We start from the raw sequence: 19,154 nt of genomic DNA, 5'->3' as shown, positions 1-19,154 counted from the left end.
AAGAATAATGAAAAACTAATGGATATTCAAACCCGCCTAATTTCTCAGCCTTACAACAAAATTTTACATGATCACTTATTAAGAATGATTAAACAAAGAGAAAAACTTCTAGTTTTCGGTCAATCAGCCTGGAAATCCTTCAATTCGAAAAAATGGCTCACTCAAGGCGATAGAAACTCTAGATTCTTTCACCAGAAAATTAAATCCCAATCGGCTAGGAACTCAATTTTTCGATTACAAAATGACCTAGGACAATGGGAATCAGACCCGTCCTCTATCAAAGACATTCTTATGCGCTCCTTTAAAAATCGCTTCTTATCCTCCTCTGATCCCAATAGGCACCTTGATCTCTCCTTTCTGCCTAACTGGCTCTCGCAGGATCAACAGACTGAATTACTACAACCCTTTTTAGATATTGAGATTAAAGAAGCTTTTTTCTCCATGAATTCCCTTAAATCTCCAGGCTCGGACGGCTTTGGCCCCCAATTCTTTAAAGCTTATTGGCCAATAATCGGCGATGAGGTCACTACGGCCGTTCAAAGTTTTTTCTTTCATGGCAAAATTCCTAAAGCTCTAAATCACACCATAATCGCCCTCATTCCGAAAAATGACAATCCAGAGAACCCCAATCATTTTAGACCTATTAGCCTCTGCAATACTATGTATAAAGCAATCTCTAAGCTTTTAGTCAGTCGATTAAGACCAATTCTTCAACATCATATCAGCCCCTTCCAAAACGCCTTTATAGCGGAGCGATCAATCCATGATAACCTCTTGATTGCCCAAGAAATTTTAAATACCTTCCAAAAATCAACCTCTAAAGTAGGTTGGTGTGCCCTCAAATTAGACATGGAAAAGGCCTATGACAGGATTGAATGGAATTTCCTCTGGGCCACGCTTTCTTCTTTCGGATTTCCAAACCAATGGATTCAGTGGGTTAAAGCATGTGTTACTACAGTGTCGTACTCCCTCAAAATTAATGGTTCCACCACAGAACATTTCACTCCCTCAAGAGGAATTCGGCAAGGAGATCCTCTATCTCCTTATCTCTTTCTTATTTGCATGGAAGTTTTTACCATTATGCTCACAAGAAGTAGTACACTTCCAAGAACGGGCATTGGAATTCGCCTCGCACCACTTACTCCCAAAATTCCTTGTCTCCTTTTTGCGGATGACAGCCTCCTTTTCGTTAAAGCAACATCCTCAGCTACGAACCATCTAAAAATGTTAATTAATAACTTTTGCGATATGTCAGGACGATTAGTCAATTGTCATAAGTCATCAATTATCTTCTCAAAAAAGATTGATTCTGCTCGTCAGAATTTTCTTGCCGGAAAATTCTCGATGACCAAATCTTCTTCCTTGGGAAGATATCTTGGTGCCCATTTTTCTTCCTTCAAACCGACAAAAGCAGACTACTCGAACCTTCTCCAAAAGAATATCTCGCGTATCAATTTATGGCATGCTAATTTTCTTTCGAAAGCAGGTAGAACCATTCTAATCCAAAGTAATCTTGAGGCCCTTCCAGCTTATGTCTGTTCTTCCTTCCTTCTTCCTCAAAATACCTGCTCTAGTCTAGATTCTATCCATCGTAATTTCTTCTGGAAACAATCCCCGACTTCAAACCATACTCCTCTTGTTTCATGGAATAAAATTTGCCAACCTAAAAATATGGGGGGTTTGGGTCTTCGAAGAACGAGGCCGCTTAACCAAGCTTTTTTAGCAAAACTTGGATGGAAAATCCTCCAAAATGATCAAAGTCTTTGGGTCTCCTTGATTAAGAAAAAATACCTTACAAACACAACCTTTTTTGAGTATGTTCCTAAACCTAAAGACTCCGCTATCTGGAAACATATCCTTAGCCAAAGAGAAATTCTTCGCAAAGGAATTCGTTGGAAAATCGGAAATGTCTCTTCAATCAATTTCTGGTTAGACAACTGGGCAGTACAGGATAACCTCCTCAATTACCTGAATTTGAATATTAATGAAGTTAATACTTCCCTCCTTGTCTCTGATTTTATCCTTCCCAATCATGAATGGGATCTTTCCAAACTAGCAACTATGGTTCCCCCTTCTATAGTCTTGAAAATCCAAGGTCTCCCTATTCCTATTTCTAATATAGCTGATACCCCAATCTGGGGGGCTACTTCATCCGGGGACTTTTCTGTTAAATCTGCCTCTTGGTTAGCTCATGGGTTGGATCCCGTTCCTCAAAAATGGAACCACACCTGGATCTGGAATTTAGACATTCCACCTAAGATTGCCGTCTTCTTATGGCAAATATGCCACAAAAGTATTCCAGTTCGTGACACCTTGCATAAAAGGAATATTCTTCCCTTCGATGTGTGTCCTCTATGTGAAACCTATATTGAAACTATTAATCATCTATTTATGCAATGCCCTTCGGCCAAACTAGTATGGAACCTGCCTTTAACTAAGAAATGGCTCGATTACTACTCGGTCTCACATGATTTACTCGACAACATAAATTACCTCAAAAATTACTCTTCTTCCATATGCAAATTCTCCTTCCTCATATGGTCGCTCTGGAAAGAAAGGAACAATTGTATCTTCAAAAACACTTCCTTTAACCCCTATAGAGTGTTCCACCAAGCCAGCTCGGCTTACCATGAATGGCAATGTCGTCTCCTTCTAGACCATCACCAGCTCAAGGGCACTCCTTTCACCCCTCATTCCTCCATTTCTCCCTCTCCTCCTTCCCCCCTGATTTTGGTTCGCTGGCACCCCCCTCCACCAGGTTACTTCAAACTCAATTTTGACGGCTCCAGTAAAACTACTTCAGCAGCAGCAGGTATTATCATCCGCAACAGTGCAGGCAACCCGGTCTCGGCCTGTACTTTTAATCTTGGTCACACTCAGGCGTTCATGGCTGAAGCTATCGCCCTCCACAAGGGTCTCCAAGAAGCTCGTCGGCTCAACATTTCTCACATTCAGATCGAAGGTGATAATCTTCTTGTCATCAATTCTATCAAGGGAAAGTACACTCCTCCGTGGAAAATTCATAACATCATTCAGGATATTAAGCATCTCCTCGCCTTCTTCGACACTTGGGAAATTAATCATGTTTTCAGAGAAGCCAACTCAGCAGCAGATTGGATAGCAAATGTCGGTCACATCATTGTAGGGAAAATGTATTTAGATCCTAAAGCTAGTCCTCGTTTATCTTCCATTATTTGTAATGACTACTCAGGAGTGACTCTCGTGCGGAGAGGCTCCTAAGTATATTCTCCTTATCTTTCAAAAAAAAAAAAAAAAATTCCAACACTTGAAAAATGCTATATCGAACATGCTCTTAATAGATAATCAATAGGTATAGTAGTTTCCAAACCAGAATAAATTCTTAGCAAGAACAATGTATAGAATAAAGATTACCTTATGCTGTCAAAAAAAAAAATTAAAAATGAATAAAGTTTAGCCAGTGAAATATTTCATCCGTTTCACAATACTTACATCATTTTTTTGCATAATAACCAATAAAGTGGATAAATTATTGAAGTTTGACATTTTTGCCCATGTGACTATATAGAAAAAGAGAAAATCTGAAAAGGAAAATATGTTTTATAGAAGGGAAAAAAGAAAGGGTAGTCAAGACATTTCACCCAACAAAAGTTATTAAAAGGGAAAATGATGCAAATATTGTCAAACATTACAAAAACAAATATGTTGCAAGTATTGTGAAATGGAGGTAGTACTACAAAAGAGCGAGGTGAAAGAGAAACATCCATTCCCAACAAAATCCGGGTAACGTAGTCGATTTGACAATGGATTGTTAGAATCTGGTAAATTTAACTTGGGTCGGATTTTGGCGGTTTCAGTTCAGTATTGGGTCGAGTGTAATTTGGTCGGATTAGTTTTGCTAAGTCAATCTTGCATCGTTCCAAGTTAAGCAATTGGCGAGAAGGCCTACTATATACTCCGTAACTACTTAACTAGCATAGCATCCATTTGCAATTCTAAGGCATCCCAACCAATTCTAAGGCATCCCTTCTAAATTGCGCATCCCAACTCCTAAGCCATCTCAAGTTAATCTATACCTAGTATTTAAAAAGGAAAACCACATTTTATTAGATGACATGTGTCTACACATTTGATTAGATGACACATGTCATCCATTCTTTCCTCCATCAATTTGACTTTTATTTTACGGTTTTTTCATGAAATGCCCCCGAGGTTTAAAGAAATTCACCAAATACCCCTGCACTTTTCATAATACACCAAATACCCCTAATTCAAAACTTAATACACCAAATACCCTTGATGACGTCATCAACTCCTAATCAACCCAATTAACATATAATTAACCCGTTAAGCTCCAATTAGCACATGTCTTTTTCCTTTTTCTCTTCCTATTCTCTTTTCTTTCTTTCCTACTTGCTTCTTCCACCTCTGTATCTTCTCTCTCCTTCCCACATTACCACCAATCCACCATAGAAACCACCCGACACCATTTCTCGCCTACTGCTGCCCGCCGACCTCGCTCCAACCACCATCCCATCTCCATCTCGTTTCTCATCTCACCCATTCCCTTCTATTTCTCTCCCCACTGCCATGGAATCACCATTGGAGTTAGTTCAAGCTTTCTCTCTCCTCCATGTTGAACCTTCAAAATTCCCCAATCAAAATTCACAATTCTCCAATTGGATTCCTCAATTCTCCAATTAAATTCCCTAATTTCTATAAGAATTAAATAAACTCAATTCTAGAAAAAAAAAAATTGGTAGATAAACAAAAGTAAAAATCGGTGAGCGGGATTTCAAATTACCCATTTGTCTTGTGTCGACCCAATTTGAAGCTAACAGCAATCTCAACATCATCCCTTGTTGCACCAACTTCTCGGTGAGCGGTGGTGCAGTAAACGGTGGAATACAGAGGAGAAAAAAAGGGGAGGAGAGAGGAAGAGGGATGACCGGGTTTTTCTTCGATTGAGCTGAGCTGCGAGACAAGGAAGGAAGCAGAAGGAGGGAGCTGACAATGAAGGCGGTGGTGGTTAATGGCAGAAGGGAGGGAAGAGAGAAAATAAATGGGTGGGTTATTGGGTTATTGGATAGGTTAATTAGGTTTGTTAATGGGTGGGTTGAGTATAGGAGTTAATTAGGGATTAATTGAGTTAATTATATGTTAATTGGGTTGATTAAGAGTTGATGACGTCATCAAGGGTATTTGGTGTATTAAGTTTTGAATTAGGGGTATTTGGTGTATTATGAAAAGTGCAGGGGTATTTGGTGAATTTCTTCAAACCTCGAGGGCATTTCATGAAAAAACCGTTTATTTTATTTTTTCTTTGTTGTTTGATATATTACACAACTCCAATCGCCTTTCACTACATCTTCCTCATACAACATCAATTCACCAATCTATTCATTTAACATTTTTCACTCCATCTTCCCGATTAATATTCAATATTAATACACTATTTAATTTATGTATTCTTTCAACTTTTAAAATTTACCTCTGTTTAAATCATACTAGATTAAATCCCGTGCACGCACGGATTTTGACAATTTTTTCACAAAATATTTAACTGAATATCTCCCAAACTATTGCATAGTTATAACATTTTTAACATACTCGTTTAAATTTATTCATCTAATATGCATATTTAAAATGCTAATATGGTAATTTGATCAAAATATTGAGTGATATATTTTCTATTATTAATATAGCGATTTGACTAAAATATTACTAATTTAGAATAATTATTATTACGTCGTAGCTATTATTGCCATAATTTATAAACTTAATTTTGGTTTCCATACATAAATAGTTAATAAAAAAAGGAAGAGTATAAAAATTAAATAAAATAGATACACTTTTAGGAAAGTGGTTTTTGACGGGAAAAAATCGCACCAGAAATTGACACGTGTCATTCCTGGTGTTTCTTTTAGTATATAGTAATAGATATTCTCTCTAAAATCACAAGCTCGATAAAATATGAACTTAAAAAATAAACTAAATACATAGTAACCACTACACAACCGCCCGTTCTTTGAACGGGCTCAAAAGCTAGTTTAACAAGGAATGTAATATCTACACGGCCAACAATGATGAATAACTCTCTAGAAACTAAAGGTTTCAAAACTTATTCCCAATCATCGCTACCATTCAAAATGGCCCTACAATTATCATTCAATGTATTATAATACATATTGAATGATACACATTGAATGATAATTGTAATTAGAGACCATCTTGGAAACAATATTGCTAGTCGATCTTTTAATTTGGGGGCTACTCCTCCTTTTCTTGCAGAAGCTATTGCACTTCGCAATGGATTACTACTGGCAATAGAAAACAATATTCGACATATTCTCATTGAGGGAGATAATTTACTTATAATTCAGATTTTGCAACAAAGAGATCTGTGTCCATGGAAAATACGGCTGCTTATGGATGACATAAAACATCTGCTCTTTAATTTCGATACCCATAAGGCCATAATTCGAGACATGTGTATCGAGAAGCTAACCGCATTGCTGATTACGTAGCATCCATTGGTCATCACATTAATAGTCAATTAGATATTGATCCTTTTGTAGACAATATATTTTCTTATTTTCTTACCTTAGATAAGTTAGGATATAGTCTTGAGAGAAGACTATCCTAACTTTTGTGTACCTTTCCTTTACAAAAAAAAAAAAAAAAAAAAAAAAAAATTAATAATAATAATTATAATACACATACCAGTACAACTATTCAAAATACAACCATAACTAGGCAAATTTGTCAAATACAACCTAATAAAGTTCTATATTTGTCAATTACAACCTCAAATTTTTAATTTTGCCAATTACAACCTTAAACTTGTACATCTATTTTAAATTACAACCTTAAACCATTTTCCGGCAAAAATCACCAAAAGATGATGTCATAACGTTTTTAAAAAAATTAGGAAGTACATAATATCTATAAAAAAAAAAAAATCGATTATTTTATTTTATTTTTGTTTTAATTCTTATTTATCGATTTAATTTTTTTATAGAAAATTTGTAATTTTTTTTTTAATAACATTATGACATCATCTTCCGGTGATTTTTGCCAGAAAATAATTACGGGTTGTAAGTTAAAATAGATGTATAAGTTTAAGGTTGTAATTGGCAAAAATAGAAATTTAAGGTTGTAATTAGCAAATGGAGAACTTTATTAGGTTGTATTTGGCAAATTTTCCCCATAATTATTTGAGATATTATAGTACGACAAATCTATGCCTAGTATTTAAAAAGCAAAACCACATTTGATTAGATGACACGTGTCACCACATTTGATTAAATGACACGTGCCATCCATTCTTTCCTACATCAATTTGGTTTTTTATTTTATTTTTTCTTTTTTGTTTGATATATTATGCAACTCCAACCATATCTTTCACTTCATCTTCCTCATATATCAATTCACCAATCTATTAATTCTACATCTTCCACTTCATCTTCCCGATTAACACTCAATATTAATACACTATTTAATTTATATATATTCTTTCAACCTAAAAAAATTTACCTCTATTTAAATCATATATTCTCTTTAAAATCACAAGCTCAATGAAATTAGAACTTTAAAAAATACACTAAATAACCACTACACAACTGCCCGTTCTTTAAACGGGCTCAAAAGCTAGTTTATTTAGAATATCGCCACAACCATCGTTACAACGATTGGATTTTTGTACACTTATGATCTCCGAAATGTTAGGATATAAATTCCTAAATATACTAGTATTATGATGGAATAACAAAAAGGAGCAAGAACAACCACCTTGTTTGGTAATGGAATAACCACCTTTTGTATTACTAGTTGCTAATAACAATTAATTAACAATACTATATATAGTTAGATACTAATATTAATTAATTAGGCTAAAAATTGAAAATGTAATTAAATTGCAGTATGGTTGCATATGGTTTGTCAAAAGAATTAACAGCCAGCAAACCCTTCCGTTGTTTTGGGCATATTTTCTATCTGTGATTGTCGGTGGTGTATAGTAGGGAGCATGTGATAATAATAATTACCCAAATTGCAACTAATTATTCTCACCTAAGATTGATGCTTATGTAATCATCCCGATAATTGGGATCATTGCTCAGCACAATAACTAGCCAAATGGTCACCTAAAGGCTAAAGATAAATGTTACTCAATAAAAGAGGTTTTAAAATAATGAGATATTAACTTAGTGGTTAAGACTGATGGCCTGTGTATAATAAATCTCAGATTCGACTCACCTCACCCCTATTTGTAATTTAGTTCATTCGCACCAGGAAAAAAACAAAAAGGCTTTAAATCCTTTTAAGCAAACATATTCTGGTAAAGTCCACGTTATGGGACAGTCTGATCATATACTCAAACTGCGTGTATATATAAAGTTTGACCGTGTGACATGGTTCATCTTGAAACCATTTGGTGATAATTGAATAATAACACATCAAATTTATATCTTTATCATTCTCCCCCTTTTTTCTACGCTGAACAATTAATCGCAACTCAAATGCGAGTTATTCTTCTCAACTTGGCTTTATTGATGTTAAGCAAGATTAGTAAATGATCGTAGCTTCCCCTAGAATCTTAATTATTGCTCTTAATATTTACCCTTTCCCTTTGTATCGGAGAACATACGAGGTGTAAGAAGACACATCAAAAGCAAATAAGATGTCTTTTCTTATGTCTTGCGGTCAATAGAGTTCCTTATAATTGAGCACGGGAAGTCGGAACACCTAATTACTTAATTAGCTTTCTATAAACTTGAAAACAACGGCTCATCAGCACTTGTAGACTTGTAGTTTGTACTCAATCATCTTCTATAGAATCAGACACTTTGACAGCTTGGATTTTCATGTCAGACCTTCCTTATTAATTATTATTATTGCCTTCATTAGTAATCTAAATTAATCTTCTTTTTTTCTCTTTTTATTAGGCAAACAATTAACCTCGTGAGTTGTGATGATAATCCTTTTAGGTTATGACAAAGTAGTATAGAGTATAAGACGATTTTACCCGTAAGCAGTGGCGGAGCTACGTAGGTGCAAGGGGGTCCACCGACCCCCAAAGAAAAATTGAAAAAAAATACTTATGGCTGAGATCTAAGAGATCTGTTATATCATAGGATCTCTTAGGTGATACAAAAAACACCACCCCCGCACATAAGACAACCCGTATGGGGGGCTGTATGTAGGGATGGCAGCGGGTCCAGGACCCTATCCGGACCCTGTCAGACCCTACCCTAAAATTAGGGTATGGATCTTTATTTCTTAGACCCTATAGGGTAAGGGTAGGGTATGGGCATATGCTGTTTTTTTTAGGGTAGGGTAAGGGTCTTAATTTTTCAGACCCGTACCCTACCCATACCCTACCCGCGGACCCTTAAGACCCATATCCTACCCATACCCTATATTTAGACCCGCTTAAATTTTGTTATTTTTATGTACTTCACTTTTTTTTTTGGATCTTGATGATGAAGTAGATGATGATATTGACGATAACTACTACTAAGTACTGAATGGATGCCTATTTATTAACATTAATGTTGTGTAGTTAAGAATGTGGGATTTTGTAATTTATGAGCTTCGTACTTTAAAATGTATTGTGTTTAAGAGAAAGACAAGGATAATTTTTGAAAACTAGCTATTTATTTGTTTTAAAATGCCTTATTAATCGTTGTTCTTGTATTATTTTTGCATATTACATATAATTGCATACAAAAAAAGAAATAAAAGTTATACTTTTACGCGGACCCGCATAAGACCCTAGACCCTACCCATACCCTGTCGGACCCATAGGGTCCGGGTAAGGGTCTTATAATTTTAGACCCTATAGGGTAAGGGTAGGGTATGGGTATATGTCAAAAAGTTAGGGTCCGGGTCCGGGTATTACCAGACCCTACCCAGACCCTACCCAGACCCTACCCATTGCCATCAGATAACCCTAAGAGATCAGTCATCATAAACAACTGATCTCTTAGATGTTTCAATAACTAAGGGGGAAAATCCAAAAAGACCAGTCTTTAGAAACAACGGATCTCTTAGAGTTTTGGGTGACAAACCCGCAGCCACATTCAATTCAAATCAAAGATTGGTGATTTAAACATCTGCTCTCTTAAATTAAGTTATTCTTTTCACCACGCATATCAACTCGTAGAGAATAGTTGTAATAATTTTGTACGTATTTGATTGTAATATGAATATTTTTATTAATTTTAGGATGACACATTTTTTTTAAGTAATACTTCCTCCGTTCCGGAAATATCGCACCATTTGTTTTTTGCACTAATCACACTACGACTTTGGCCATTTTTCGTGATTTGTACGTAAGAAAATTTTAGTCACATAGGGTCATGTTAGATTCGCATCGATATATATTTTCTAAATATTAATTTTTATAATTTTTACTTGCACACGATGTGAGATATTAAGAGTCAAAGTAAGGCTTAGAAGAGTATGGTGCGATATTTCCGGAACGGAGGAAGTATATATATTGTTTTTTTTGTGCTCAATAATATATTGTGTGTTGTGGAAGATCATCAGAAACAACACTCTAATAATCCTGGATACGACACTACCGACACCCCGAAAAAAAAATCCAGACTCCGCCACTGCCCGTAAGTGATAATTACGGAGTACGAGAAAGATCGATTTTTAAAAAAATGATCTCAATCATTTTTACGATGTTTTTAGAGGTAGCGTTTAAATAATGTCTCTCTCTGCTTATATAGTCATACAGAATACAATACGTGATTGCTTTCTCTCCTAGTCTCTTTCTACTAATGTAGTTCACGTGTATTTGATTGGTTTGCGTAATTGCTAAATTTGACTAGTCTTCTTGGTTACTTAGAGCATCTCCAATGGTTGTAGCTAGGGACTTGCTTGCAATTTGCAAAAGTTCCAAGCTACTAGCTTAACCATTGGAGTTAAGATGACAAATTAGCTTGGCCGAGCAAATTAGCTTAAACAAGCTAATTTGCTTGACAAAAAGCTGGGAAAATGAGGGGAAATGGGTTTGACCTTGCGTGTGAAACAATTAGGGAGGAAGAGAAAGGTGAGTGGTGCGTGAAGTACATGCACAATTTAAGTGTTGGTGACACTTTTTCTGGTCCCAGCAACTCCAATCAAGTTTTTTTTTACTCCGTATATACTCTGTAGTTTCCAACGCTATTTTTACATTCAATTTTGTTTTCAAACATTATTTTTACATTCTCCATCTCTCAAACACCCTTCGCTACTTTGCTACGGAGTAGTTTTTAGTTTCATTACAATTTTCGTATTTTTTGTTAAGTCTAGTTTCTTGTGTAAGCTTTTTAAAATAAATAATTATGTAATAGTTATTTAATTATGGGACCTTTATAACAATAAAATTTTCTGCCTTTTGTTCCCTCAAAAAATTTAAGAGTAATCAGCATTTTTTTGAGAAAAAATTAAACATGTAGAATTTCTTCTCACAACAAAAAGGAAATTATTATAGAATAATATAAATATTAGCCTATTTTTAAAATAATGAATGAACAAATAGAATAATTTAAGAAGTTGATCAAATGACAAGCTAATAGCTAACTATTGGGACACAAACTAACTAGAAAGTACATTTACTTGAAATCTTATGTGGCATGGCAAGCTAATTTGATAATTAGCTTGTCATTAAAGATGCTCTTAGAATTACATACAACATTTTGTATTTGGTTAAGAATTGAATCTTCTTCCGCCATCAAAAGGTTATAGAATAATCTTCTTCCCTTGTAGCCCTCTTTCCAACCCCCTCCTTATGCAAAACTACAAAAGTTATTAACCAATTGTCAAAAGGCCGGCCGTGGAAGTTCTTCTCACAATCCGCGAATTATAGATAAGGGGTGCACATTGAGTCATTGAACATAGTGTACCTAAAGAACACAAGTATAAGGTCAAAGAATATAATTTTGTAATGACGAAAGAACATAAGATATTTCACCGCATCCTTGTCTAAATTGATTAGCTTCTTTTTTTATCCTTCATATGGAAGAAAACCTTGTAGTAACTTCATCGTATGCACACAAAGTACTTCATATTACGGATTGTGAAGCTATCAATGATCGATTTTAAGCTTTTAATGCATGCATGTGTTAATTGCATTTTAACACATACTTCCTCAGTTCTTTTTTAAATGACATAATTATTTAGACACGTTTGTCAATGCACGATTTCAAATACTAATATATTTCATTATGGATAAGAAAAAATTATAAAAAGTTGATATTTAAAAATTATTCACTGAGACGAATCTAACAAGACCTCACACGACTATGTTTTTTTCTCATGTATAAATCACCAAATGAAGTCAAATAAACTTTTGTGAATAGTTTTAAAAACCCAATTGTGTTATGTAAACAAGAACGGAGGAATTATATAATGTTTATCAGCAAAACACGTTATACCCGGGTGCATGACATAGTGAAATTACAAGTTAGGACCTAGGAGGTTATATACGCATATTAAACAAGAACCAAGTTTGATTGATATTCCTTAATCCTTATATGCTTCATGTGAAAGCAAAACTTTGTTCTTGCAACAGAAGTGCTAAAACCGCTGTACACATTTCCCCTTTCTTCCCCTTTTTTTGGCGTATCAATGGAGACACACCGCACCACTATTACAGATCCACAACCAAGGGCCCAATTAACCCTCTTTACGTGTGACAAATTGACAATAATGGTTCATCATTACAAATTATACCACCGTCAATTAAACATCAATCATGTACTAAAATTTATTTGGTGAAGTATTAAATTAATGATTAAAAGTAGAGTATGTGTACAATTAGTCACAGTTTACGTGCGAATCACCTCTCTTCCAATTGTATTTGAATTGCCATCGTATCTTATTTCACAATCAAATAAAAAATCATTTTTGCAAAATATAGGAAATATTTTCTCCATACTATTACCCATTCTCAAAGATACAGTAGAACATTACCAATTGAGGTTGGCATGACTCATGAGTGGTTAAGGGCCTCTTGCTCCTTAACTAAGGTTTCGGGTTCGAGCTTTGGGAATGGAAAAAATCTCGAATGGGAGGGGTACTGCCCATCGAGATACACATGCAAATTCTCACGGGAGATTACCTCGCTGAAGGCGGTGGAAACTCCTCGTACTAAAAACCAAAAAAAAAAAAAAAAACAATAGAACATTCATATAATTAATTACTTGTACATTCTTTACAAGTTACACTAAAATACCAAACATTTCTACCCAAAGACAACAAAAATAATAAACAAATTATAATATAAACCAAATATGCAACATAAGATAATCAATAATTAATAATTCTACTAATAATAATGATAATAATCTATTTACCCATCAAAAATCTCCGTGTAATTTTGATCTCCTTTCTGAATTCATCTTGTTTGCACAGATTTCCCCACGCATATAGCAGTAGTAAATACTCAACAAATACAACAATTATTGATTCATCATTAATAAAGAATTAATCTATGAAGATTAATCAATATTAGCAAGTTCTCCTAGCATCATACTTAAAAGTCTGAGGAAGAGACATATCATCGTATCTAAAAAGCTTCCTAACCTCAGATTTAACCTTAAAAAACAAATGCATTAAACTCCCTCTGTTTTGAAACCCAAGAAGATGTTTCTCCTCTTCATTCATTTCCAGATCCTGAACAAAAGTGGGTTTTCGTGATAGAACCCAACCCCAACCTAAATCCCACCATTTCTTGATCGACCCACCCGCGGTATGGCCCATGGAGGAGAGAGATTTGGACCTGTGGATAGCCCATGAAGTGGCGGGTGAAGCAGAGATGGAAGAATGGTTGAGTTTAAGAGAAAGCGACGAAAGACGCCTTCTTAAGGATGGTTGATCATCTGAAGGAGATGAGATTGGGAGGGATTGTTTTGTGGTTTTTTGTTGGATTGTATGAACTATTGAGCTCATTTTTTGTGTAAGCGTCGGTTTGTGTTGGGGAAAATAAAAGTGTCGGTTTAGAGAGAGAGAGAGAGAGAGAGGATACGAATACAAAGGAGTTGTGGGAGGGAGTGTTGTTTGTAACTTTGTATTGGGGAATAATGGGGAAATGATAACACAGCTAAGCTATAAGGTTTTTGAAAACAGGCTGGCTGATTCTTCTTTTTTATTTTATTTTCCTCTATTGCTTGAGTTTAAGGCATGGAAAGGAGGGATTGGAGGGTGGAGTCATCATGGTAGGGTCCTTTTACCCATTTGTATTCTACTGCGTAAGAGGGAGTACCAGTCGCATGACTATATATATATATATATAGATAGGGTCCCCTCCAATGAGAAGATCGCTAAAATGAGAAGAATGAGAAACAATCTCCACCGTTCAAATAAACTAAATCCGACGGTTGTGATATGGCGCGTGAAAATAAGAGAAACTGAACCCAATTAAAAGAATGAGCTCCTGCGTTTCTCTCTCTTGGCTTGCGCTCTTTTCCATGGCGGAAATTTAACTTCTCAAAATCAATTGTTCCCCTAATTTTGGTTCTCAGATCGCGTAATTTCAGATGACAACAACTCCCCCAGCATGAAGGTATTTAATTCTGTTTTGTTGTAATCAATTAGTTTTTAATTTTCCAAATTAGGCTTTCGAAATTATTAAACCAATTACAAATTTTGATTGCGAAATTAGTAAATTTTAATTTGATTCCGAAATTATTAAATTTGGATTTGCTCATATTTAATTTCATGGGGGGTTTAAGTTTTGTTGTTGGATTTTGTAACGTGGGGGTTTAAGCCCTGTTGTTGGATAGAAGAAGATGAATATTATTGTGTTGGGCCTTCTGATTATTTAGCATTGGCGTATTATAGGATGAAGGGAGAGATTTCAGTGCTTGTATAGAAACATCTTGTGTTTACCTCTGAAGTCAGTTATAGTGGAATTAACAAGTTTTTGATCTAGACTATTTTTAATCTGATTTCTGCTTTATGCATTCTGACTGCTTGTACCATAAAAAAGATGAAGTATTGGCAGAATCTCTTAATTCTTTTTTGTAGTTAGGATGTAATCATGTATAAATTAAACATTAGGATGAAACCAAAAAAAAAAATTGAAAAGAAGAAAAAATGGATGTAAGGTTTTTATGTGAGGATGTTACTCTTTTTTTTGGCTGTGATGATAGTTGTTGCTATACTTGGTCATGTATCTTTTATGGGTAGTTTTAGGTTGAAATGCAGGAGTAACATATTGTAAGAGACATTCTAAACTTTTGAAAGATTTCCATTGGTTTAAATGTTTGGCCTTTTGAATGGCTGAATGAGACTGATAATAGAACAAATCATTTTCTAGTTTGCCTTAAAAGCTCTTTAGTTTTGAAATTCTTGGTTGTTTAAAAGTTGATTCTTTATTGTATTTTCCTAATCAAAGCTATTCTATCACATACTGTTATTGGAATTTGGTTTCTGTACTTTTCGTTTAGAATGAACAAGAGAGAAGGAAATTAACTGGATGGGAGAACATTTACAAGTTGAAAAAGCATTGCTATGTAGTTGTTTTTGTCTTTTGCCGAAGTTTATGCTCTGTATAAAGTTTACCTTAACAAGTTCTTTTAGTGTATACTACGTATGTATCTTTTAAGAAAGAAATTGGTGATTATATACTGCTAATGCAGCTTTACATAAACGAGCTACAAGTTGCCGAAATTTATGAGGCTGAGAAGTTTTTGATGTGTGTTCTTTCTGTAGATTCCTAAATGTTCCATTCTTCCATTCCATTCCATGGTTGCTAGAGCAGAGGTGTCCTCGTCTGATATTCTGTTAAATGGGGATTTAAGGTTAGACTGTTTACCTGGAATCTACTCCAAAATACATGACAACATGATATACGAAAGGATCTAAAAATTCTTGATTGTTTTTCGCTCATTTGTACTAAATGAGCAGATTTTCAGAATTTATGTATGTCGGGGACCTGTTTGTTGGTTTGTACGAGTTAGTACAACAGACGTAGGAGCTTCCGAGCTTATCGCCTTAAATTTGTGGTTGCTGCTACTGTTGGGCTTTCAAGGCTTTTTAGGCAGATTTTTTGGCGTAAATCACTTTTTGTTGTGATGGACGATGGTGGTTGCAGCAGGTGGGGGTGGACAAGAGGACGAGAAGAGTTAAAAGGAGAAGAAAGCGGTGAAGCTGACACCAATTTATCTATAGAGTAGATGCTTAATGTACCCAAAGTTGAACATTGATGTATCTGGCTCTAAGGTTTTATGAACGTAGTTTCTTTACTTGTAATTAGTTATAGATGATCTTTTGCTCAGTTTTTTTGCATTTTCTATCTCCTCTTCATTTCTCTGTTTTTTAAAGTTGAGATGATGTTGATTAGGGTGTTACAATCTCGGCTAAAGAATATTTACTCATTTCATTTTCTATCTCCTCTTCATTTCTCTGTTTAATAAAGTTGAGATGATGTTGATTAGGGTGTTACAATCTCGGCTAAAGAATATTTACTCATTTGTTCCAAGGAGAAAAATAAATTTACTCATTTATAATATGAATAATATGAATTTCAAAAATAAATTTACTCATTTTTTAAATGAGCAAAATAAATTTACTCATCTGTGTAAATGAGAAAAATAAATTTACTCATTTATAATATGAATAATATGAATTCAAAAATAAATTTACTCATTTGTGAAAATGAGAAAAATAAATTTACTCATTTGTGCAAATGAGCAAAATAAATTTACTCATTTGTGCAAATGAGCAAAATAAATTTACTCATTTGTGTAAATGAGAAAAATAAATTTACTCATTTGTGAAAATGAGCAAAATAAATTTACTCATTTTTGGAAATGAGCAAAATAAATTTACTCATTTGTGTAAATGAGCAAAATAAATTTACTCATTTGTGTAAATGAGCAAAATAAGTTTACTCATTTGTTAAAGTGAGCTAAATAAATTTTCTCATTTGCTCATTTGGCTAATTTATAAAAATAATGTGCAAATTTTTTGAATGTTAAGTAATCGAAGATTTTAAAATATTTGCTCATTTAGACACAATGAGCAAAAGTTTTGAATATTAACAAACCCAAATTTTAAAATTTGAAAAATGAGCAAAAATATTTGCTCAATTGTGTGAACTATGTAAAATGAGCAAAAATATTTTTGCTCATTGTGTCTAAATGAGCAAATATTAAAGTTCGGATTTTAAAATTTTTGCTCATTGTGTCTAAATGAGCAAATATTAAAATCCGAACTTTAAACTTTTGCTCATTGTGTTTAAATGAGCAAATAATAAAGTCCGGATTTCAAAATTTTGTTGATTGTGTCTATATAAACAAATATTAGAGTTCGGATTTTAAACGTTTGCTTATTGTTTTTAAATGAGCAAATATTATAGTTGGGATTTTAAATTTTTGCTCATTGTTTTTAAATGAGCAAATATTATAGTTCGAATTTTAAAATTTTGCTCATTGTGTCTAAATGAGCAAATATTAAATTTCGGATTTTAAACATTTGCTCATTGTTTTTAAATGAGCAAATATTAAAGTTCGGATTTTAAAATTTTGCTCATTGTGTCTAAATGAGCAAATATTATAGTTTAGAATATTAACAAATTCGAACTTCAAAATTTTAAAAATGAGCAAAAACATTTGCAAATTTTTTGAATGTTAAGTAATCGGAGATTTTAAAATATTTGCTCATATAGAGACAATGTGCAAAAATTTTGAATATTAACAAATCTGGATTTTAAAAATTTAAAAATGAGCAAAAATATTTGCTCATTTGTTTGAACTATATAAAATGAGCAAATATATTTTTGCTCATTGTGTCTAAATGAGCAAATATTAAAGTTCGGATTTTAAAGTTTTTGCTCATTGTGTCTAAATGAGCAAATATTAAAATCCGGACTTTAAACCTTTGCTCATTGTGTCTAAATGAGCAAATATTATAGTTTCAATTTTAATTTTTGTTCATTGTTCTTAAATGAGTAAATATTAAAGTTTGGATTTTAAACATTTGCTCATTGTGTCTAAATGAGCAAATACTAAAATCCGAACTTTAAACTTTTGCTCATTGTGTCTAAATGAGCAAATATTAAAGTTTGGATTTTAAAATTTTGCTCGTTGTATCTAAATGAGCAAATATTAAAGTTCGGATTTTAAACATTTGCTCATTGTGTCTAAATGAGCAAATATTAAAGTTTGATTTTAAACTTTTGCTCATTGTGTCTAAATGAGCATATATTATAGTTTTGATTTTAATTTTTTGCTCATTGTGTCTAAATGAGCAAAAGTTCGGGTTTTAAAGTTTTGCTCATTGTGTCTAAATGAGAAAATATTAAAATCCGAACTTTAAACTTTTGCTCATTGTGTCTAAATGAGCAAATATTAAAGTTTGGATTTTAAAATTTTGCTCGTTGTATCTAAATGAGCAAATATTAAAGTTCGGATTTTAAAAATTTGCTCATTGTGTCTAAATGAGCAAATATTAAAGTTTGATTTTAAACTTTTGCTCATTGTGTCTAAATGAGCAAATATTATAGTTTCGATTTTAATTTTTTGCTCATTGTGTCTAAATGAGTAAATATTAAAGTTCAGGTTTTAAAGTTTTGCTCATTGTGTCTAAATGAGCAAATATTAAAATCTGAACTTTAAAGTTTTGCTCATTGTGTCTAAATGAGTAAATATTAAAGTTCGGGTTTTAAAGTTTTGCTGATGCAGTCAGTCAGGCAAGTTCGGTTTAGTTTTCTATACAACCATTTAGTCATGCTCAGTTAGTTCTAACAGAGATCGGTATACTGTTATGTTCAAGTCTGCCTAGAAGGGGTCCGTTTTAATCCTACCTTGGTTAATTTGGCCCGAGTTCCTCTGCTGCTGTTTGGACCTACATTCTGGTATGTGCAGACTGGTTGTTCTATAAGTGGTGTTTGCAGGATGTTTGTACTGATTTCTGTTGTTGCAGTCTACTGCTGTGGTTTCTGGTTTGTTCGTTGTCTTCTGCTGTGATTCTACAGTGTGCAGTATGAGTGTGATTGTTTGTTGCAGCTGCTACTTTCTGTTGCTGGGTTATTCTGCTGATTACAGGTTGTTTAAAGTGCAGCTATTGCTTCTGTTTGTCTAGCAGTTGCTAGTTGTTAGGGCTGCTATTGTGGAGTGACTTGTTGTGTTGTGTTCTGCTGCAGTTGTTCCTATTGATTCTTGTTTGTGCTACTGGCT

General features: G+C 33.9%; 1 protein-coding gene and 1 long non-coding RNA gene across 2 annotated transcripts; one reads left to right on the top strand and one right to left on the bottom strand.

Moving 5' to 3' along the window:
* Window positions 1-13,144: 13,144 nt before the first annotated feature.
* Window positions 13,145-14,104, bottom strand: LOC110786604 (uncharacterized). The gene has a single exon (XM_021991155.2). It carries the CDS (start codon window positions 13,921-13,923, stop codon window positions 13,483-13,485), a length of 441 nt encoding a protein of 146 aa, XP_021846847.1. The 5' UTR covers window positions 13,924-14,104; the 3' UTR covers window positions 13,145-13,482.
* A 236-nt stretch (window positions 14,105-14,340) lies between these two features.
* Window positions 14,341-16,375, top strand: LOC110788590 (uncharacterized). Its single transcript, XR_008932366.1, has 3 exons — window positions 14,341-14,536; window positions 15,688-15,776; window positions 15,883-16,375. It is a non-coding gene; the product is annotated as an uncharacterized lncRNA (long non-coding RNA).
* Window positions 16,376-19,154: the final 2,779 nt, after the last annotated feature.

This window comes from Spinacia oleracea, chromosome 4 (assembly GCF_020520425.1).
Source record: "Spinacia oleracea cultivar Varoflay chromosome 4, BTI_SOV_V1, whole genome shotgun sequence".
NCBI lineage: Eukaryota > Viridiplantae > Streptophyta > Magnoliopsida > Caryophyllales > Amaranthaceae > Spinacia > Spinacia oleracea.
This window is presented reverse-complemented; position numbering and strand designations above follow the sequence as displayed.